The sequence below is a fragment of the Musa acuminata genome, chromosome BXJ2-2, assembly GCF_036884655.1.
Source record: "Musa acuminata AAA Group cultivar baxijiao chromosome BXJ2-2, Cavendish_Baxijiao_AAA, whole genome shotgun sequence".
NCBI lineage: Eukaryota > Viridiplantae > Streptophyta > Magnoliopsida > Zingiberales > Musaceae > Musa > Musa acuminata.
Window position 1 is genome coordinate 16,917,038 of NC_088339.1, and position 24,487 is coordinate 16,941,524.

Sequence of the window (24,487 nt, forward strand, 5' to 3'; positions counted from 1 at the left end):
TGAGTACTGAATTCTTCGAGTTAACAATTCCCCTCACCTTTGTGAGCTTTGCACAACTCTTTTGGTCGCTGAGCAACTCATTCCACCTTACATGGTCTTATCCTTTACTAAGCGCCTCGCTTGCCTTGAGCACCATCAAGTGTTGTTGTCAACGTCGAGCCATAGCTCTAACTCAACCATCCTAACCTTTGTGCACTTTGTATTCTTCCAATCTTGCTTGTTCTCATGGTGCTTCTTACGCGAAGGGTTGGCCATTCCTCTAAATGCCAATCTCAGATGTCTGCTCCTCTTACGACTCCTTTTCCCTACATCTCCATGCTCGTTTTCCCCCAAATAGTTGCGCATGCTGACTACCCTCAACGCAGCCCCGCAAGGTCCCCACATTTATATGCCAAGTGTTTTTATGAGTGCTTGTCCGACTTTGATACCATCTGTCACAGACTTAGCTGGTATTGCCTGAGTCATGCGGCACCCTTACGTGTCCGTCTGCAAAGGTCAGCCTCCTGGAAACCTCCCATGGTCTCTTAGGACCTACAAAAGAAAAAACGGGTTAGAGAAAGCGCCTCACTCGGGATCCATAAGCAAACATTTCCGAAAACAACTCATAGACAATGCTAACTATAAACAGAGTTTACAAGCTCTGAACGGTTGCACAACAAAGGGTCAAAATGGTCTCATACAGGCCAAATATCTCTTACAAGTATCCACATGATACAACATTTATTTATAAACCTAAGAAGGCCACCAAACCCAACTAAAATAGGGTTGTTAAGCTTTCGACCATTCCTCTACATGCTATGTAAAGTATGAACAAACAGAAAGATACAGACATATATAAGTATTACATCAAACATCCTGCTTAAAACTTTGTCTGTGATAACTAGACGGTACCACCACTGGCAGCATTCACTATCGGCGGTACCACCGCCCAAACAACCTGGGACACTGTCTCCCAAGCGGTGCCACTACCGGCCTTAGCGGTGCCACCACCGGTTGGGCTTTCAGGTGTTGAATGGGCTGTTAAGGGCCCAGTTGGCTCCTAATTAAGTTAGTGAGATTATCTCTCAATCCTAACTCCAATTATGTACTAACTATAAAATTTAAGATATTTACTAAGCTAAACAAGTCCGTAAGTCTAGGTTTCTTCCGGCGAGCTTCCGGTGATCTTCCGACAAACTTCCGATGATCTCTCGGCAAGCTCTTAGACTTCACAACGATCTTCTTGGCGAGTTTCGATGAACTTCTTTGACAAGCTCTAGGACTTCTCGATCAATTCCGATAGAACTTCCGACGAACATTCGGACTTTCGATGAACTCTTGAACTCCCAATGAAATTGTGTTCTTGACTCCGGGACTTCATTTTGTTTTATGCCTTGCTATCGTAGTTAATCATACACACATAAAAATCAACTTCAATCTATACAATTATTACAAAGCTTGAATCATATTGTCCAGCATGTAATTGGTTCGTCGACGCTTCGTCCGATTCTTCAGCGCATCGCCCTCTCTTACGACTTATTGCCCAATCGGCCAGTTGACCTCTGCAACTTCGATATCCTTGACGCAATATCTACTCTTCTTGGCCCGATGCCCGAATTCACAGCCCGAAGCTTTCTGTTGATACGTCGACCGATCATTCGGCTCGACGTCCAATCTTCTAACATGTTTGCTCTGACCCAATATGATTCTTCCTACTTTAATTGTCTCTCCTTGATCGAAGCTTCCTACATCGCTCAAAATGTATATCAAATCATAAACACTATTAATTGGTTTCATCATCAAAATCCAAGATTCAACAAATTAAACTCTAACCTACTTCGATCAAGACACAAATAATTATAATCATGAATCCTTTGTTGTTCGACATATTATTGGTTCATTCGGTATTTTATCTGAACCTTCGGCGCATCGTCCTCTCATTTGGTATATCGCCCGATCTATCGATATGTTGACCTCCTGCAATATCCGATCTTCTTGGCGTAATGCTCGATCCTTCTGACCTGATGCCCCAACTCATGGCACGAAGTCCATCTTCTAGCACGTTGATCAATCCTCCGGCCCAACTTCTAATCTCTAACATAATGCTATCTAGCCCAACGTTTAATTCTCTTGCTTTAATTGATTTATCTTTCCATGATCGAAGTTAGTCCTGCGTCACTCAAACACTCATTAGATCATAACTTTATCAATTAATTTCATCATTAAAATTTGAGATTCAATAATCTCCCTATTTTTTATGATGACAATCAATTGATGAAACTAAACCCTCCCTTTCTATATGTCATACTGAAATAAACTTAAATTTAGAAAAAATAACCTTCTAATGCTAGGATGAAACTATTTTAGTGAAAGTGACTTTCACACTTCATACACATAGTTAACATATCATATCAAATCATGAGTTAAGATATCATTACATACATAATTTCAAGGTATATCATGTATGATTCCAAAACATTAAAATTTCAAATCCTCATAACTTCTCCACTTTTATCGTAACAAAAAAAGAAAAAAAGAGTGGCAAATATGTAAGTTAATAAATATTTGTCACTAGAGATCAATTTGATGATGAGGTATACATGTCATAAACATAAAGAGTCTTTTGAAATAAATAAATCTCAAATTATGAATATCGAAATAGCATAATTCATTTTGATAAATATCTTTTTAATAAAAAAATATTATGAGATTAAATATCTTGATTCATACAAAAAAAAAAGAAAAAGAAATATGAAGTCATCAAATCTGATAAATTAAGAAAAATTATAATTCATTTGAATAGTTTTTCTCTTTTGTAAATAGAAAAAAAACATAGGATTGATGTATGTTCAATCTTTTTTTTTTTTTTAATGAAAAACGAATTTAAACATCATCAAAATCATAAAAAACATTGCTACTTCCTCTCCCCGTTACAAGCCAGAAACAACAGATCTCTGTAGGAAGCTCTTTTGTACGCAAAGAGATCCAACATTCGTAATAATTTTGTAAGTGGATCAAAACCTACTGCTTGGTCCCTTAGATCCATCTTCTCAGATATTTTGAAGTCGGCTGATGAGATCAACACAGTAGAATTTTAGTTTTTGCCGAGAGAATTAAACCAACTGCACCGCACATGTCAAGTACGATTTGTGGCATTGCTAAGTAGCCTCACTTGGGGAAGCTTCTTCTCGTAATGTCTGTCTCAAGCTCTTTGATCAATGAAGTCCATTTTTCTTTTAAAAGAAAATTTGATGATGTTTCAACAAAACTTCTCATAATTGCCCACTAAATTACAATCAATCTTATCGAACAAAAACCTCAAATACGTACATTGAGATGGAAAATTAAGCTCTCTCTACATAAAATTTTACTCCCATAATATAGATAATAGATATATTCTAATTTCAGTATTACAGACGTATTGTTAAGTCTCCTCCTATCGCCCAAGTCTTACAGCCGACTCACTCCCATGTTCTTCCTACACCGATCCTGAAATGAAGGCGCAACCTCGTTGACTCTATAATACTTGGTAAGACAACTGGAATCGAAGATTAACAATAACCACTTGGATCCCTTTACTGAAAATTCATATGATGTTACCAATTTTATGTATACGACTCAAAGGCATGATGAGTCTTAGTTATCTACCTTTAACTTTATAATATCGACAAGTGTAGAGTTAAGGAAAGAGAGAGACTTCACTGTGACGTAACGTTTGAAACTAGGTTTCACTGAAATTATGAGACAAAATTATTTAAAAATTAAGAAAGGAAGTCAAAGTGATAATTCATAAGAAAAGCCAATAAGACCCAAATCTCGATCATATATTCATAGACTCAAATCTATGAAGTGTTTTATAGAATGTTTGTTTGTGGATCCCGAGTAAGGTATTTTCTCTGATCCGTTTTATCTTTTGTGGGTCTTAAGGGATCATAGGAGACCGATCTTTCTGGACGGACACATAAGAGTGTCGTATAATTTAAGCAAAATCAGCTAAGTCATGATAGATGATTTTATAGAAAAAAAAGTGATAGTTCCATCACCATTATTATATCACATACCGACCTTACTTCACATTTGAAACTAGGTTTCACTGAAATTATGAGACAAACTTATTTAAAAATTAAGAAAAGAAGTCAAAGTGATAATTCATGCGAAAAGCCAATAAGACTCGAATCTCGATCGGTAAATTGCACATATATTCACAGAGATATAATTCATGTGACATCATCTATCTATTGAAATAAATTGAAATAAATTTGATGAAACAAAATTGTCAAGAGTTGAATTCAAGCACTATTTTAAGTTTTTTTAGTAATAATTTAGTTACAGAATTAATAATGTTTTTTCATTATACTATTTACAATTGTATAACTCTTTTTATCTTTTCCTACTTACTAAATTTCAATTCTATTCGATTTTTCTTTCGTTTCTCTTTTCTTTTTCGTGTTTCTTCTTTTCCTCTCTGAGCAGCTCAGCCTCTCTTCTTTTCTTCTCTCTTCTTTTCTTCCGAGGGAAGCTACGAGTCTGCCTTGTGGTCTCCGCCTTCCGCTCTCCCCGCTCCGCCGTCCGCCTTCCGCCTCGGTCGCACTGCCCCGCCTAAGAGGTAACTCCTCCTCCCCTCCCCCATCCATCCTCCTCCTCGGGTTGCAGCTGGGGACGGTTGAGCCGGTTCGAGCTGATCCTTGAGCGGATGGGCCGATCCGCTCCAATTCGAGCAAACCGTCGGTGCGAATTCAGAATCCCCACATTATCGCTCTTCTGGGATTCAACGAGCCCGATCCCTCGGCGGATCGGTCAAGTTGGAAACCTTGATTCTATAGAAGCAATAAACTGATCTGGCCGCAACCATTTGTTGTTCAACGTTTACTATTAATTCTCAAACGTTTCATTTCACGTTTGTTATCTGAGGCTCAATTTCATGCGTTCATCTCCGTTGCAGATCCCTGTTCCGGGATGGTCAATACTGTAAATGGTATGACAGGCTTGCTGCTAATCACCGGTTCGACCGAATGCCACTGGTTGGTAGGCGATTGACTGATTAGACAATGATTGCGGACCATTTGTTTGTTCAAATGCCCCATAGGAAAAAGCACGATGCCCTAAGGTTTGAGGCACGCAAGATTTCTGGGTTCTAGGTTGCAGATCATTTGATACAATATTGATGGTGGGTTGGGCCCTGGTTTACCCGATTGTTGAGTTCATTTCATCAGTAGGTTTGGCCGGATGTGACCCCGATCTCACAAAACAGAGTGCATGACAGATAAGACCACCTCCTACATTGTCTTTCCTTAGATGGGTGGAGCAAGTCAAGGCATATTTTGACCTGATCTTAAGTATAAATGGATATTTGGCCTGATCTGAAGCACTGATCAGGTCATGTTTGCTTTGATTTAGAGCCCCTGATCGAGGTAATCTGGTTATGGCAATTGTGGTGGCCTAATTGAAGTAGTTGACAGGAACAAATTTGGGTCATTGGCGATCAGAGTAGTAGAAGCTGCCTCAGTCCAGTTGTTGGTGCTTTTGGGTCCCCATGACTGGAGTCAGTGATTGTGACACTATTGGGCTGTGGATGATCAAAATAGCAGAAGCTGTCTGATTGTGGTGGTGTTGGACCGCCAGTATGTCACGGACAAACTTCTAAACAAGGTGTTTGATGTAATGCTTATATTTGTCCGTGTCTGTTGGCATGTTCATACCCTGTACAGAATGTAAAGGGGCGGCCGAAGGCTTAATAGTCCCATTTTAGTTGAGTTGGTGGCCTCTTTAGGCTTGTAAATAAAGGTTGTGTCATGTGGACACGTGAGAGAGCTTTTCGGTCTGTAATGGACCATTTTACCCTTTGTTGTGCCACTGTTCAGAGCTTGTAAAGTCTGTTTGTAATTTGCATTGTCTATAAAGTGTTTTTCGGACATGTTTGCTTGTGGATCCCGATTGAGGCGTTCTCTCTAACCCGTTCTCTCTTTTGGTGGTCCTAAGGGACAATGGGAGGCTTCGGGGAGGCTGACCTTTGCGGACGGACACGCAAGGGTGCCGCACGACTTAGGCAAAACCAGCTAAGTCCGTGTCATATGGTATCAGAGCGGGACAAGCACTCATAGAAACACTTGACATGCAAACGTGGGGGACCTAGCGGGGCTGCGTTGAGGGCAGTCAGCAACGCGCGACCGTTTGATGGAAAACAGGCATGGAGATGTAGGGAAAAGAGTCGCTCAGAGGAGCGGGCATCTAACATTGGCATTCAGAGGAATGGCCAACCCTTCGCGCAAGAGGCACCACGAGAACAGGCAAGCTTGGAAGAATGCGGAGCGCACAAAGGTTGGGATGGCTGAGTTTGAGCTACGGCTCAACGTTGACAACTTTACTTGATGGTGCTCAAGGCAAGCGAGGCGCTTGGCAAAGGACGAGACCATGCAAAGTGGAATGAGTTGCTCAGCGACCGAAAGAGTTGTGCAAAGCTCACAGAGGTGAGGGGAATTGCTAACTCGAAGAATTCGGTACTCATGCATGGGCTTGTATGCGGACGATGGATTGTTCGTGGCCATCCCAAGGCGGTCGAGACTCGGCGCCATGGAGCATTGAAACTTTCTCTTCGGCATGCGAAGGATAGTCCGGAGGAGGCTGAAGTGTGCAACGAGTTCAGCATGTTGCTAGGCCTTGAGGGGTGCAGCGGTGGCTGTATTGACGTGGAGGCGCAATCTAGCAAGTGCGTTTGCAAGAGGCAGAACAATGCACAGTTTGTTCAGCAGATCGGAGTAGTCCAAAGGGGATGGTGGTCTCCGAAACGAAGAGAGATGTTGCTCCAACGGGACAGTTATCCAGGAGGGATAAGTCTCGGCTCTCCAGAGGGAGAATCATGTGAGACGGACTTCACATGTTGAGGAGGAGTACCTCACAAACAACAACTCCACGAAGCTCAATGGACCGAGCAAGCAGCGAGGAGTTGTCGTATGATCTCGCTCGAGAGAATGAATTGGTGGATGCATTGCGAGATCAAGTGGGGGAGCGACCTAAAGCAACTTAAATGAAGGCACACTTGGAGTCGATGTGGAGATCAGACTCAAGGGAGGGCTGACCCGTGGAATGGTGGGCACGAGGGCCACCATCGACTTAATGCAAAAACGAGGAGCGGAGCAACTTGGGTGTAACTTGGCGAAGTACCCAAGCCGCATGAAGGGAGCCAGCAGAGAAGTTGGAACATGGAGCAGAGGCACAGTGCTTTCCTTAGACAGAGGTCAAGGACATGAACGCTTGTAGAGGCAAGAGCAGGATCATGTTGTGCCATGGGTCCTTCATTCTGACGGAGTGGACTCATCTTGCATGGTGCCAAAGACGAAGGGAGCTTCTGGGCACATGCACCTTATCTCGGAGGAGGGTTGATGGAGGAACTAAGGCGACTCAATTTGCGGAGGCGAAGTTGGGTTCAGAAGGCCTTAGCACGGGGCAAGAGGACGCAGAGGCGGGTACTCTTGAAGAATATGCCACAGTGTTGCCATTCAAGTTGCCATGAAGGAAGCAGTGCGCAGCGGAGATTGTGCTGGTAGGGGCAGAGGCCCAGGATCCAGGCAATGGTGCACAAATTACAGCGAAGTCGGTGGACTTCGGGAGTTACTAGGCGACGGACTGTCCTAGAGCGGTGCTTCATCTAGGTGTGACCCAAGAGTGGGTGGATGAAGGTCGATTGCCAAAGCGAACAAAATCGAAGGTGGAGGAGACCCTGCGATGTATTGGCAGAGGCCACACATGGAGGGTTCACAATTCGAGTTTATTCCACAAGGATCAGAATGCAATGGAGATGTCACCAGGAGGCGACATGGTGCAGCGGATCGTGGTGGAACAGTTCGTGGCAATGCGACACACACGACATAGTCCCGGGAGGGACTGGATCATATGGAGGTATGATCGGGAGCTACTGGAAGCTCCACTTCGGTGAACAACACGACGGCAAGAAGGGCTATGGATTCAAGGAGTGAAGGCCATGGTACCGCAGAGGCGGGTCTTTCGGGCGTGCATCGAATTTTGCACCGGATGAAAACCTTGGTCATCAGCATATGGGGGCTGTGTTCCACTAAGGGAAAAGTTCGAATGCAAGTACCAGTGAGTTTCATGGGGGGGACTTGATCATGCAGAGGTATGATCGAAGCAGCTGGAGAGTTGGACTGCTCCAGAGCTCATATTCGCTTAAGGGAGCCCGACAAGTCAGAGGACAAGGTCGAGTAAGCGAACGTTGCTACCAAGGAAGCTAAGGAGAACAGAATCGGTGCAGACCCTTTAATGCGATGGCAGAGGCCATGCATGGGAGTTGCAGTCTGTCTTTCCATCGACCAAACAGTCTGCTTAGAGAACACAGAGGTGTTGAAGCAGGGGGTCGAAAGGGGCGAGGAAGCGACGACGAGTCCAGAGGGACTTAGCTACCCAAAATCAAGCAATCAGTTAGAATGGAGGTGGACTCGGAGGAGTGTCACGGAGGCATATCTACTGATTGTGAAGAAAAGGGATGGAGATGCGAGGCGACGGATAGTAGTGCCATGGGCATGGCAGCGCCATGGTACCGCAGAGGCGGGACTTCCGTGAAGGTCATTGATCCCTTACTCTCATGGAGGGAGAGTGTTTGGTCGTGAAAGGGGCCGAGGAGGTGGAGCATGCAGAGGCAATCTCCAAGTACCGAGACAAGGCTGAAGGGCAGAGGCCGAGGAACTTCGTAAGACCGGTGTCAACAAGTTTCTCATCAAGATAGCCGTAAGTGAAGGACTTCGGGTCATGCAAGAGTGCACGACCAAGGAACGAAGCAAGCAGTACGCGGTGCTGTACCTTTGCTACTCAGTGGAGTAGGCGGCAGGGTTGATGGAGAAGACGGTACAATCCCAGAGGCGACCTCATCTATCAGAGAATTACTCCAAGTTGGGGTGAAAACTTCCTGCATTCCAGAAGTTCAATGGCATTGAGAAGGTGAATCACAGTAGCTAACTCAACGCAAGGAGTGCAAACACTTCAAGTACTTCAGAAGTGTGAGCAAAGAGCAGGCGAAGGCCAGTAACCAGCTCGATGCATGAAGTACAATCTTGAGGAGGCGGGCGAAGTCAAGTAACCTTCGCCTTCTCAACTCTTAAGAGGATGGGCGAAACCGAGTACCCCAATTCTCTTATCTATCCAGCAGAGGAGCTCTGCACAAGTTCAAAGACCCTTCGAAGATAACGGAAGACAATAGTTGTCAAATCCTCACCAACGGTGATCAGTGCTACTGAGAGTAGATTGTCCGCTTCATTTCCCAACGAAATGCCAATCGAAAGCGGAAGTGATGCGAACCTACTTGGATGTGACAACTAACTGAAAGAAGAGTCAATGAGCAGATTCTGTGGAGGAAGGACCCAAAACTTCAGAAGTTTGCGAGACGATGCTCGTTAAAGCTCCAACAAGCATCCAACCAGTTCAAGCAGCATGAGGAATCTTTGAGAGACTGGCGCAGTAAGGATGGTCTTTTCCTTCATCTGGCGGATCCGCAGGAATCAACAAGGATCAACACAACTCAGCCAACCCCACAACAGAGTCAAAGTCATTGGTGAGTTGTAGCAGCATGGCAGATCAAAGGTTCGACTACTCAAAAACAGCAGTGGAGAGCAGCTGGGAGCCAGGAGGCGCATTGCAGCTGGAGCAAAAGATTGAAGACTCAGCAAAGGCGAAGAGTTGCAGTGTTCACAAAGGCTTCGACGAGGACGTCGAAGGGATAAGTGGGGGAGAATGTCACGGACAAACTTCTAAACAAGGTGTTTGATGTAATGCTTATATTTGTCCGTGTCTGTTGGCATGTTCATACCCTGTACAGAATGTAAAGGGGCGGCCGAAGGCTTAATAGTCCCATTTTAGTTGAGTTGGTGGCCTCTTTAGGCTTGTAAATAAAGGTTGTGTCATGTGGACACGTGAGAGAGCTTTTCGGTCTGTAATGGACCATTTTACCCTTTGTTGTGCCACTGTTCAGAGCTTGTAAAGTCTGTTTGTAATTTGCATTGTCTATAAAGTGTTTTTCGGACATGTTTGCTTGTGGATCCCGATTGAGGCGTTCTTTCTAACCCGTTCTCTCTTTTGGTGGTCCTAAGGGACAATGGGAGGCTTCAGGGAGGCTGACCTTTGCGGACGGACACGCAAGGGTGCCGCACGACTTAGGCAAAACCAGCTAAGTCCGTGTCAAGTAGTCAGAGCCATTGACTGATTTTTTTAAGCTGTCGACAATTGAGGCTATAGAAACCTTAGTTCAAAGAGCCTTGGTTGGAAGTCTGGCTTCGATGGAGGGACCTTTCTTCTAACTCTAGATGACGGTTAGGTCCGATCGTCTTTATTGGTGGGAGGCTGGAAGCCAATTTAGGCCTTGTTTTGCGACTTTCAAGTGTTGAAATGGATCATGCTGATGATGCTATGGCTTGCAAGATGGAGGCTATTATTGTAGGATCGCCTACTGATATATAATAAATCAATAGTGAATGGGAATTGAGAGAGCTAGGGAGTCCGCTAGTGGATGGAGAGATTCCCCTTACAGCTTACCCACCCTGCCCTTTATAGAGGCAGGAGATTTAGCAAAGGCAGCAACAAAGACATTGCTGTTAGGCAAGCAAACTGTGACATGTGGATGATGATTGAATGAGCATTATGTACAATATACAAGCCACATGGATAGGGTATACATTATCCCTAACACTAGCCACCATTAGAATTATGGTCATTGTCATCTTCACACTACTACAACACCACAGTTACATCTCGGCTCCATTAACACCATAATTATTGCTGCTATTGTCACAATCATTCCCACCACAACTGCCATCTCCACCACCATTGCAGCAGCATGACCGCCATCCTTACCATGCTATTGTTGTCACCATTACCACTATGAAAGTAGGGATGTTTTGTTTATTGGTAGTGGTTGTTCCCCCAAGTTCTTTTGGAACATGTTCCTTTAAGTTGAGGAACCCTTCTTATAAATGTTTATATGGGTTTTGGTCCATTGCTCACTATAAAGTCCTGTATGATCAATTTCCTTTGAAGATTGAGGTTAGGCAGGAGATTTAGCAAAAGCGCCAACTGAGGTGGTGTATTTAGGTAAGCACAAGGTGACATGTGGATGATGATTCAATGAGTAATATATACAACATGAAAGCCACATGGATAGGGTGTACATAACCCCTAACAATAGCCAAGACTAGAATTATCGTTATTGCCATCATCATGACTAGACCTAGGCTCCATTAACACCATAATTGTTACTGTTATTGTTGCTATCATTACCTCCATAATCTGAAAATTGCATTAACCAGAAATAAATAAACCAATATTTTCCTTGTATAACTTAAAATAAAAAAGAAGATTCTAATGCAACAATTGTTCTTGCATCATTGTGATGTACAAGTTAAGGAAACACTTTTTGTTATTCGAATATACTAATATTAGTATTGCTCTAATTGTATTCATGCCTTTTAAAGATTAAATGTTGTTTTTTCTCTAAGAAATTCGATGCAAAGTTACATTTAAAGGACAATATTCCTTTTCTTGTTACCTTTTCTTCACTATAATAGGCAATGAATGCCTTTTCACCTAGACGGGTAAGAACCGGATGGTAAGTACCAGCTGGGCATAAACTCGTACGTAGACTCCCTCCGCTTTGCGAAGATCGATCCAACCAATAAAAAAAAGAAAAAAATAATTTAATAGGTTACGACTTGCATTTGCGAGCCTTCTTCCCAAGCCCTCTTCCTTGACACACACCTAAGTCATTGTTGTTGCTTGTCATTGCCATTGCCGTTACTTGTTACGGATTTAACATGTTTTGCCTAAGTCATACGACACCCTTTTATGTCTATCTATAAAGGGTTAGCCTCTCCGTAACCTTACAAGTGCCCCTAAGGACTTACAAAGAGAAAATGAGTTAGTAAAAACATTAAACTTGAGATTCCATAAGTAGACATTTCAATAAGCACTTGATAGGCAATGCAAAATACAAGGATAAACCTTGTAAGCTCTAAACGGTTGTGTAACAAAGGGTCTAAGGTAATATATCACACTTAAAAGTCCCTATATATAAGTGGCTATATGACACTGCTATGGAGCCAAGCAACGAACCAACCCAAGACCCTACTCCAAAGGCTTATCTATTCATGTGTCACCCGGGTAGCTCCAAGGTACTGAGATAGATAATATTTCTTACTTCTCTCTATACATGGAAAACATCCAAAATGGTTGGCTGAAGGCTCTTTTTTGGGGTAGTTTCAATGATTTAAAAAGCGTCATATGCGAAGATCCCAAAATGCTCGAAGCGCTAGACGCTTGCCCAAGCAAAGCGAGGCGCTATGAAATATTAAAATATAAAAAATATATAATACAATTGGTAAATATGATTATATAAATAAAAATACGATTTTAAATTAAAAATATCTAAAATATCAAGTCATATTATTTATCTTCTAATAACAAAAATGTCAAAAGACTCAAAACAATAAAGTTTTATATCAAATTTAATCATCATCACAATCAACATCGTCATTCTCAAATATATCATTTTTCTCTTTCTCTTGTCCATCTTCATTAAAATAGGTTTCTTCCTCTTCAACAATGGTGGGAAATGAACTTGAGGCTTTTGCACTTATTTTTGCCTTCGTCATTTGTCTTGTATATATCTGTAATTCTCCAACACTTGAGACTCTTGCCACATCTTCCCATGTCAAGCTATCATCTTTAAATACAAGCTCATCTTTGACATCTTGCAAGTTCGCACATATTTTCTCCACCAACCATTCATTTGAATCATTAATGTCTAGTAATAAGATTGGATCAATATTATTTTGCAAATCATGATGAGCCTTCAATGGTTGATTATATTTTATATAAATCAGATCTTATAATCGTTGATGCTTTAACTGATTTTTTCTCTTTGTATGAATCTGTCATATCATATAATTTTAAAATATATTAATATCTCTATCTAAAAAAGAATAGGTTAATTACAACAAAAATATTCTGTGATCCTTACATGCTTAAGGATACTCTAGTTTCGCTCAAAACCTACAACACTACAAGTCAAACTAAGAATTTTGATAGTCAATTATGCATGTTTGGGGTGGAATTTCCAAATAGACTCTACCGTTCAACTGGAAAATTTATTTTATTATTAACAATAACATAATATACATGAAATTAATTATATAAATTTATAAATACCTGGCGATATAGTTGTCCTGGATCGAACTATCATCGGAATTTCAAAAAGACCAATGACATTCTTATATAAAGATAATTCATGTAAGATCTTATCTTGCATCTCAAGGCTTGGAATCAATCTTGCAATGCATATATATAACCAATTTATAATTTCTGTATCAAACTGAATGGAGGTGTTGTTATAAAAGAATTCTAGATTCAAATAATATCCTACTGCATGCAACAGACGATGAAGTTGACAAGTTCATCTTTCGTCAATGATTGTAAATATTTTCTTATACATTTTTTTATTTCTATCAAAAGACTTTTGAATCATCTCCTTTGTTTTATCCACAGCCTCATAAATATATCTCATTATAGGCTTTTTTTTATTATCTGTCAACCAAAGAAATCGAGCAAGAGGGTCCATTACCTTTAACATATAAACTATAAGATTCCAAGAGAATGACATTAAGATGATATCATCGGCCGTCTTGTCTTTTACTTCATTTGCCCATTTGCTTATCACCCATGTCTCTGAGGTAAATATGTTTCTCATGTTATGTTTTTGACGATGCATACTCCGTAATGTCAAAAAGAAAGTAGCAAATTGGGTGACATCATATCTTACAAATTCCTTATTGCTTATTAATTCTCTTATCATATTTAAAACTCCAGTGTGATTATAGAGAAATTCAATGACAAATATTGCCCTTTTTAAAGTCTTCCTGATGTCAAGAATCTTTTCAATATTCTTCAACATTAATCAATATAATGTGCCGCACATGGAGTTAAATATAAGTATTATTTTTTTTCTTCAAGTAATTTACCTAAGACAAAAGATAACAAAATTGATAAGACTTATGAGTCACATAGTTCTTCCATTCAAATTGAAGATAGAGTAATTAAAAGATTAAAAAAATCAAAACATAAATCTTACCAGCTAACACATAGTTGCTTCCATTATCGATTATAATTTGGATAATATTTTGTTCACCAATTTCTTTCACAAATTTGTTAAGCAACTCATATATCTTTTCTTTAGATTTCATAAAAGTTGATGCATCTATTGACTTTACAAACATGGTTCCTAAAGAACGGTTGACCATAAAATTAATTATACTCCTATGTCTCATGTTAGTCTATGTATCTGACATAATAGAGCAACCATGTTTTACCTATGATTTTTTATGGCCCTTTAATAAGTCATTTGTAAAATCCAACTCTTTTTTCAATAATGAAACGCGTAACTTATAATAATTTAAAAGTTTTAATCCCCCACTATATCTTTCAATAGCTTCAATCATCTCTTTAAAACTGCCTAAACAATAAGTATTAAGGGGAAGGCCAACTTGATAGAAGAAGTGAGCAATGTGCTGAATCATTCTTTCCCTTATTTCCTTATCACAAGTATCACTTATATTTGTTTGTCTTAATATTGCTCTAGCTTGCCCTTGTTGCTTCTTTGATTCTTGATACATATATAAGTCCATCGATCCCTTTTTATCCTTCTTAACAATCATGGCTTCTTTTCCTTTTTGTTATATACTCTTTTCCCACTTGGATTGACACTTTCTAAATAATCTTTTTCTTCATCATCTCTAATATGTTCAACATTTTCATCGGGTAAAATCCTGTAAGATTCATTCCGTTGCATCTTTTTTTAGTCATATAAGCCAACAACTCTTCTTTTATATTAGGTGGACACTTGTATGCTAATGCATTCTTAAAGTTCATTACTTGATGGTGCTTTGCACGAAAAATATCATCTATAGTAGTCCTATCACAGAAGATGCAAGTAACTGCATTAGGATCTTTAAGATCCTTTAGATAATTGTCTTTCCAAGCAAGATCCTTTCTTGAATTTTTTGATGAATCTTTTGAATTACTTTGTACACTTGCCATTAATCCTCAAACTCTAATAATAGTTCTAAATAAATAGAGATTAGTAGTGATGAAATTTAAATATGGATTATTATATGATAATAGTAGTTAACAATCTACTATTAATAGTAGTTAGAGAAAAAAAAAAGTCATCCATGGTAAAAAGTGGGGAAAGAGAGGGCGATGGTGATGGAGGAACTTTTGGACGGCGGCGACGACGGAGGAACCTGCGGGCGACAGTAGTAGCGGTGAAGAAAGCTTCAGACGATAGCAACAGCGGAGGAAGCTTTGAACGACAACAGTTGTGACGGAGGAAGCTATGGATGCCAGCAGTGGCGATGGAGAAAGCTTCAAATGGCGACGACGGAAGCTGCGAACGACGACGTCGTGGGCAGAGGAAACTTCATAGTAGTGGAGGAAGCTGCGGTCCTCTCCCTTGACAGTGGAAGGAGCTGCACACGGCAGCAACGATGATCCTATGTGTCGGCAGCAAAAGCAACCACAAAGGAAGCATTGGCAGCAAAGGCAGTTGCTGCGCTAGGGTTTAAGGCTTAGGGTCACACGAGGGTCGGGGGGTGAGTTTTGTAATTATAGTAATATTGTGTAGCTTAGTTGGTTCAATCGAGCCAACTAGTTACTGTTTAACTAAACCATACTAAATAGTTTGGTTCAGTTGCATGGCTTCAACTGCGCACTCGTCCAAGGCGTCGGATGCCTGGGTTTAGGTGAGCGCCCAAGCGGCACTTCACTAAAGCGTGTTGCTTGGTCAATTTGTGAGGCGCTCAAGCCTCGCCTCGCGTCACCTCACCTGAGCGCCTAGGTGAGTGCCCGAGCACCTATTTAAACCCTTGGGTAGTTTTGCATCTATGTGACGATCACACACATGTGTTTACAAGCTTGAAACAATCACAAAACCCAACTAAAATGGGGTTATTAAGCTTATTGCAAGCCCCTTACATGCTACGTAAAGTATGAATAAAACCTAAAAGCACAAACATACACAGGCATTACATCGAATACCTTTGCTACAAACTTTTCCATGACACGTCCCCAGTTGTCATTTCGAGTATGTTTCCTCTTCTCCTCGTCTTCTGTATCCTCCTCCCCTCTTCCTCAACCACTTCCTTTTCCTTCATATACCTCTTCCTTCCTCCCATGGTTTGTTGTGCTGACCTATACCGGGCAGTATGTATTGGTCCGATTGGGGACTGACATGCAGATCGCCATATACTGAGCGATTCATAACAGGGGCGATACAGGGTCTGTACTGATCGAAATGGTCAAAATCCAACCATTACCGACCTATACCGATTAATAACGATCGAATTTCAATCAATACTGATCAATTGTTAGGATTTGTTGAATTCAAACGGTCTATTTGATCGTTTGAACCAAATCTAAGGGTTTTTAAATTCTTTTTACCCCTTATTCTCTCCTCTTTCATTCTCTCTAACTCGTCTACCCTCAATTTTTTTAAATGGTTCGGAACATACCACAAGCTATTCCTCAAAGTCCGAAAAAGATATGTTCCACTATTCATTTCTAATTTAGTTTAGTTTTGCTAAAATTATACTAAAATTATATTTATTTTTAACTTAAAAACCCTAATCTGACTTTTTTCTATTTTAAAAGAATTTTTGGAACTATTTTGACCATTTTTCCATGTCGTCGGTACGACCCATCATTCCGACACATGATATGTTAGTACGAAACAATATGTATCATACTGTCGACCGATTGGTACACTAGTATAGACCGGTAAGGCGAACCTTGCTCACTCCTTCCTCCTCTTCCTCTATTGCCTCCTCTTCTTCTTTCCTCTTCTTCCACTCTCTTTTTCTTCCTCCCACATTCTCCTTTCTCGTCCACCTTCCTCTTCCTCTAATGCCTCTTCTTCTTCCTTCTTCCTTCTCGTCTTCCTCCATCGCCATGTATTTTATTGGTATATATCGATGTTTTGTGTTGGTATATCAGTATTGATTGATATGTATCAATTCAACCAGGGATTGATATGATCGGTCAGCATGCGACAATATTCCTTGATAATAGGACAAACTAGTTTAAAGTAATAAATGGTCCATTTACTTAAACTTGTACATGATTATTTATAAGATTCTTGTCTATTCATGTTTATGTACAACTATGTGGAAATGGGTTAATTTTTTCATGTATTGAGATATCCTATGTTAATTCATTGTCCAAGACAACATTTGTGCATTATCCCAAATTGCTTGGCTCTGATAGTAAAAACTCCATCACACAAAATGGAGATTAGTGATGCCAAATATTTCATCAAATTTTTTGTAATATCTATTTCCTCTGCTTGTATGATGCTTTGGAGATAACACAATATCTTGATCAATATGTCATACTAAGATCGAACCAAATTGTATTTTATCTAAGTTGTTGGATTGTTAATACGAAGTAGAACTTTATTAACATTTTGGTGTTTTGAAATGATTGGTTATATGAATTTACTTAGACCATAGACCTTGTTCCATCTAAATTGAATTTTCTATTGATCTTCTCCTTGACACTGCACCAATTTTTACACCTCTCTATAGAATGACACGAATTGCATAATAGGAGTTAAAGAAACAAATATAGAAGTTATTGGACAAAGGCTTCGTTCAATCAGGTGCATCAGAAGGAGGATGGATGTATGAGATTGTTTATTGTTTACAAATAACTCGACCAGGTGACCAAATATCCCTTTCTCGATAAATGATTTGTTTAATTACTTCAGGACTCTCATATATATTCAATGATTGACTTAAGGTATGTATATCACCAACTGAATATAAGAGATGAAAATATATGAGAGACTATAATGAGAATGAGATAGTCACTAGGAATTTCTAATGATGTCTTTTGGGTTAACCATGACACCAAGTGCCTTGAATCATATGAATAAAGTCTTTCATCCATATTTAGATAAATTTATGATTGTGTTCATCGATGATATTCTTATATATTTCGAGAGTAGGGCGGAGCATGAATAATATCTTAAGACAATTCTAGAAGTTTGAAGGCATTCAAGTTGAACGAGTGGAAATTTTGTTTCAATGAAGTTATGTTACTCGAGCATGTGATATCTAGTGTAGGTATTTCTATTAGCCCATAAAAAATTAAAGTAATTATGAAGTCGGAACAACCATCTAGTGTCTCAGAGATTAAAAGTTTAATCTTAATGATATTATAGATGATTTAGAGAAAACTTTAAAAAATAGCGGCTCCTTTGACAAATTTGACATTGAAAAATGTAAAAATTTGGAAACACATTCTTTATTTTAGAACTTTTGAAATTTTCACATATCAAAAAGCCTTGTATATATCTTCGTATAAAGAGAGTTGATGATAAGACAACATAGGCAATTAGCACAATCATTTCTAATGTGAGTTTATTTCTTAAATAATTATGATTTCAATATTAGTTATCATCCTAGAAAAGCTAATGTGGTTGTTGATGGCTTAAGTAGGAAGATGTGTTAGACATGTAAGGGTTTGTTTGGCACAATCCTTTTTTTGTGGAAAGAATCAATAAAAGTTAGGAAGAAGATGAATACTTTCATACCATAGCTAAAGAAATTACTCAAGGTTTTTCACCATAATTTCAACGAGGATGTTGTTATTAGATTCCATCAATAACTCTTATGTTTTTGAAAGTCACCTGGTGACTATCACAAGAAACTCATATATTGAGATTTACTATTCATCCTAGGAGTAGCAAAATGTATAGGGATTTGTGTTAGGGATATCAGTGACAATGCATGAAGAGAGAAAACTAAATTCGTCTCCAAATGTTTAGTTTGTTAGCAAGTGAAGGATGAGCACTAAATACATACGGAAATATTATAGAAAATGCCAAAACCTAAATGGAAGTGGGAGTAGGTTAATATGGATTTTGTGTTGGACTACCTAAGACACAGAATGGACATAATGAAATTTGGATGATTATTGATTGTCTCAGTAAGTCTATCCATTTTGTTCCCATCAATAAGAGTTATTTATTAGACAAATTAGCAAAGTCATGTCGCAGAGATCATTCGATGCCATGGGGTGTTAGTTAATATCATTTTTTATAATGATTCGGGACCCAAATCGAGGTTTTGGGAAGCTTGCAAAAGGCTTTGAGAGCTTAACTGTAATTTAGTAGAGTTTTTCACTTTTTAAACAAATTGTTGATCTAAAAGGACAATACAAATCTTAGAGATCTTTTAAGAGCATATGTGCCTTGGATTTAGGTAGTAGTTGGGATAAGGATATCCACCTAATAGAATTTGCATTGGAGAAAATGTAAATCACCTGTGTATTAAGATGATGTTGGAGAGCGGAAGTTTCTTGGACCTTAGTTAATTAAAATAGATGCTGTGCAAAGGATTCGATATGGACCGTTGACAACTTGGAGTTGATAGAAAAACATATGTAGATCACAGAAGGGATCTAGAAATTTGAGGTTTGGTTCACATCTTTTTGAAAGTATCTCGACAAGAGGAGTTATGAGACATGGTTGGATGGTTAGCTCTTAGATTTTTTTAGCCCTTTCGAAATCTTGTAGAAGATCACTTTGTTGTTTATCGATTAATCCTACCCCTAGCACTTATATGCATCCATGATGTATTTCATGTCTCGATGCTTAAAAAATATAGCAAGGATCCATCTCATGTTAACTCATATTAGCTGCTATAGTTGAAAGATAATGCTAACTTTCTAGAGCATGTTTTGAGGAAGGTTATGCCATTAATGAAAGTTCGATGGTAACAACATTTGGACCAATTAACCACTTGTGAAAGGAAGAGAATGTCAAAATATAGTACCAACATCTATTTTTTTTAGGTAAATCAATTTTGGAAACCAAATTTTCATAATAGGGGAGGAATGTAATAGTTGAAAGATTTTAATTTATTTTTTAAAATTAAAATATTATAAATTAGGATCTTATCTTGGATATGTTAACTGTTTCCTTATTTGGTAGGTCTGCTTAAGAAGTTGTTTTCTCATGGGAATGTAATTTTTTATTCACGATGATTAGGTATGGTTAAGATTAAATAAAATAATTAATTAATAATTCCGAAAAATATCATATTTGGTTTCCTTCCTTGAAGTGAGAATCCAACCCTCTATTAGTTAGGCCTTAGTTTCCTGTCAGCTTAGGAGATTCTAAGGGAGGAAGATATTTTTAGAGATGTAGGTTCTTCAATTCTCTCTTTTCATTTCTTTTTAATTTCGAAATTGTTAATTCAAAAATTTGCTTGTTCATGATTTTAAAGATTAAAGGTATGTTATTGATTTATGATTTCAATATTATGATTTGATTAATGATACATGATTCATGTTTAAAATTTTGTTATATATATGTTTAGTAGTTGATTTATATTGTTGCTCTTACATGATTTTCTAAATAGTTAAAATATTCATGTTTTAGATACTGCTTTTATGATACTGTAAGTTTAGGGTTTTTATTTTATGTTTAAATAATTAATTATGAACTTAATTATTGATTACATAATCTTATCTTCTCTGTTCATGATACATGTCTTAAATCTTTAAATCAATCAGTTTTAATTGCCTAATTAAAAATATTGAAATTGAAACTGATTTGAGGGTTCGACCTAGCAATAATCAGGTACGAACAGAGTCAGGCCGATAAATCAGATTGAGTTAACCTAGCTCAACCAATCCTAGTGGCCAACGCCAATTGCTCGTGTGTGTGGGTAGGACCTAGACTTGTGGCTTGATCTATGTGACTTGGAGTCTATGGCATGGGGTGGCTCGTCCAAGTGGCTCAACAGAACCCAATGCGACGCAGAGGCTCGACACGGCTATGGTCTGCAATGCAACTTGAGGCCTAACCCAGTATGGCCTATGGGTCCTCATATCCGGTGACTTGCAACCCGACCTAGCATAGTGCAGCTCAGCCCAGCTAGGCCTGGCGTCTTGTGTGGCTTAGTGGCTTGGTAGCTTGTGACCCGGTGTGGCGTGTGGCCCAATGTTGCCCAACACGTGTGGCCCAAGTGTGAAGCCCCAAGCACGGCTCAACATTGTGGCTCGGCTAGTGCAGGTGTAGTTTGAGCCCAACTTAACCCCTTGTTGCAACCTAATTTGGGCTAGGCCCATGGCCCGTAATGGCCCAATGGCTGTGACCCTGTGTAGGCCAGTCCGTGGCCCATTATGACCAGGTTTGTGCCCTATACAGTGGCTGAACCAAATCGATCTGGTCGTTTCAAATTGGTCTAGGGTGATTCTGAACCAATTCTGTTTAGCCCAAATTGAATCTATTTAAGTCCAACTAGACCAATTTAGTGTGATTGCAAACCAAACTAATGTAAAGGCTAGTTCAATTAGTTTCTAATTGAAATTGATCCGGTTCAAGTTGATTGAACTAATTTGGCTAGGGTTTAAGCCAAATTGAGGGTTGTAATTGGATTGGTACTTTATGATTTGGATGTTTTATGAATTTAAAAGGTTTATTGATGCATTTGTTATGGATTTGAATGAAATTGATGAAATTTCAAGGTAAAATTGGACCATGTGATCGATACGACTTATATGAGCCCTATTATAAGATATAAGAACTCTGTTTCTTAGCTGGGGGCAAGTAGGTCAGTATACTGGATGATTCTCTTTAGGAATTATCAATTATCAAGCTAGACGTTGCAGCTAGATAGTTCCTTTGGTCATTGTTAGGAGGAACGTGTCCCCATGGTAGGGGATTTTATTCTTACATATTTGTTATTGAAAGTGTGATATGAGTTAATCTTCATCTACTATTGGAAGAATAAAGAGTTCATCTAGTGAAGTGAGACCTTTTTATCCACTATTGGTATGGTGTATAGTTGGGTATTCAGCCTTTGCCAGCTTCTAAGACCTCATGAGACCTAAGACTTAGAACTGAGACATGATGATTTTGATATTGGCATGTGGCATAATTTGATTGGCATTTGCTTATGATTTACTTCGTTTGAGATTTTGTTACATGTTTTGATAGGATGTTTTAGGAGTTTCCTTCTAACACGTTTGCTTATATCTTTTGTTTTTGTATTCTGGAACAACCTTATGATATTAACTCCAATTTCGACACAGAGAAGACCTCTATCGTCAGGTCGTCCTGTGAGAAAATTTAGTGTTTTTTTGGTTTTTAGTACATGCTAATAGGGCTGAATTTTCCTCTTTGTTAGATGATAGTTATTTTGTAGACATTTGAAATTTCTGTTTGAATAAAATTTAGTTTAGTTTTATATTGTTCTAGATTTGATAGTTGCGGAAAGATCGTCACATTTTGTATGTTGTGGAAACGAAAAGAAGTTTAGCGGCAGGATGTGACATATTTAGAAAACAATGGGAGCATGAGAGAGAGAGAGAGTAAAGATGTGAAATAGGAGGGGAGTAGCTTTAGACCTGCCAATGGGTCTTCTTGGATTGGATCACCTGACAGGCTTACTGTCCAGTACAAACTCATTACAGCTCTTGTGCCCAATGGTAAGTGCAGTATTATCTAGCCTCAATCTGTAGTCAGAACAGTAAATGCAGTCCATACCATACTGATCCAGATGGTAAAGAATTCCTTCCTGAGGAAACAAATAAAAGATTGGTGCATAGATGTGAATTTTAAGCCAAATGATTACTGAATAGAAGGAAAATTATTTTTGTTTTGTTTATGTGATATCTCAAGTTGGATTCAAATTTGATTGATCCAATCTAAGTTGTTGTAAATGATGTCATCAGCTTCCTCTAGTAATTTTTTGCAGATGAGAATAATTATGTATACTATAACTTTGTAATATATTATTTAATTTTAACGTTTCTTTGAATATTATTTTACAGATTTTCTCGACAATGGTGAGAAGTTCCGGGGTCCTTCGCAGACTTTCTTCCCGGAAACTCAGGTCAGCTCCGTATACAATTCCTTCAAGGAAGTTCTCAGAGAACGAAGATGGGTCAAAGAAAACATCAGTGACCTTGGAGAAAAGGGATTGGGAAGACGCCACCTGTTCTGTGTGCATGGAGTACCCACATAATGCTGTTCTGCTGCTGTGCTCTTCTCATGACAAGGGCTGCCGCCCCTACATGTGTGGGACGAGCTACCGTCACTCGAATTGCCTCGATCAATTCAAGAAGGCATATACAAAAATGACAACCTCTCATCACGATCCTCTGGCTGACAACAGGACCCTAGGATTAAATGTGCCACACTTGCTTGCATGTGAAAAGTCTGATATTATGGAGCTTGCATGCCCTTTGTGCCGAGGGCAGGTAAAAGGATGGACTGTGGTGGATCCTGCACGTCATTATCTCAACAACAAGAAGAGAAGCTGCATGCAAGAAAATTGCTCGTTTGTAGGGACTTACAAGGAGCTAAGTAAGCATGTTAGGTCCGAGCACCCTTCTGCAAAGCCTCGTGAGGTGGATCCAGTGCTTGAACAAAAGTGGAGGACGCTAGAAAATGAAAGAGAGCGACAAGATGTGATCAGTACAATAAGGTCATCAATGCCAAGGTCAGTGGTGTTTGGTGATTATGTGATTGAAATGGGCGACAACGACCATGATTCTGATGATGAGATCGGTGATGGGTATGGAGATGTTGACTTGGAGACTCGAGGATTTAGTAGGAATATCCTATACTTAATTCTGAGAGCGAGCACAGGTCTGATGAGGCTTCACAGGGACAGTGGGGTATTAGAGGACAGAGGAGATGATCATGAAGGTCCTTTAAACAGCGATTCTGCTGATGCTTTTCCCTTGGATGGAAATGATAATGTAGCTCCAGTAATAACTCAGGATAGCGGTATGGATGCCCTGAGATCTGAGAGGCGGCACAGGCGGCGCCGTAGGAGCCGGGGTGAGTTCAGCCGGCTTTAGTTGAAGAACGTGGTTGGCATAAAGTACATATCAAACTCGGTTTGTCGTACCCGATTGTTCAATGTTTATTTGATGTGCTGATTTATATCATAAAACGGAGAAGAAACTGTGTTCTTGTATTTTTAAACAGATTTTACTTTCACAGGGTGACCAGTTATGAACACCACAATGCAGTGGTCACCACTTTATTGTGGTATATTGCCACATCACGATTCAATGTTGTGGCGGAAACCATACAAAGATGATGCTCTATCTGTCAAGACGATATCTGAGCCAATGTAATGTAAAGCTGATACATGTGCTTGGAATATAGAGGGGGCATACCATTGCAATATGAACTTTTCTTGTTGCTAAATAGTTCTTGAAATTGTTGTTATTGTTGCCAAATGCCACTGATCTCGTCTTATATGACAAGAAAACGACACAATTCTTTTAACGAGAAGATCCATTTTAACACTAAATATAAAATTTGAAGGGATCAAATAGAAATAATGAAGAATATAATAAATAGCATGATAAAACTATATTATATTAACAAAATAAATATATGAAATCATATTAACTTTGAAGTACTATTATATTA

General features: G+C 39.3%; 1 protein-coding gene across 1 annotated transcript; it reads left to right on the top strand.

Moving 5' to 3' along the window:
* The first annotated feature begins 4,427 nt into the window (after positions 1-4,427).
* Positions 4,428-24,238, top strand: LOC135605166 (uncharacterized). The gene is made up of 2 exons (XM_065094938.1): positions 4,428-4,585; positions 22,870-24,238. Exon 2 carries the CDS (start codon positions 22,882-22,884, stop codon positions 23,902-23,904), a length of 1,023 nt encoding a protein of 340 aa, XP_064951010.1. The 5' UTR covers positions 4,428-4,585; positions 22,870-22,881; the 3' UTR covers positions 23,905-24,238.
* The last annotated feature ends 249 nt before the right edge of the window (positions 24,239-24,487 follow it).

What these genes read in the sequence shown, in the direction of transcription:
- LOC135605166 (XM_065094938.1), top strand. Translation starts at nt 22,882, where the DNA reads ATGGTGAGAAGTTCCGGGGTCCTTCGCAGACTTTCTTCCCGGAAACTC.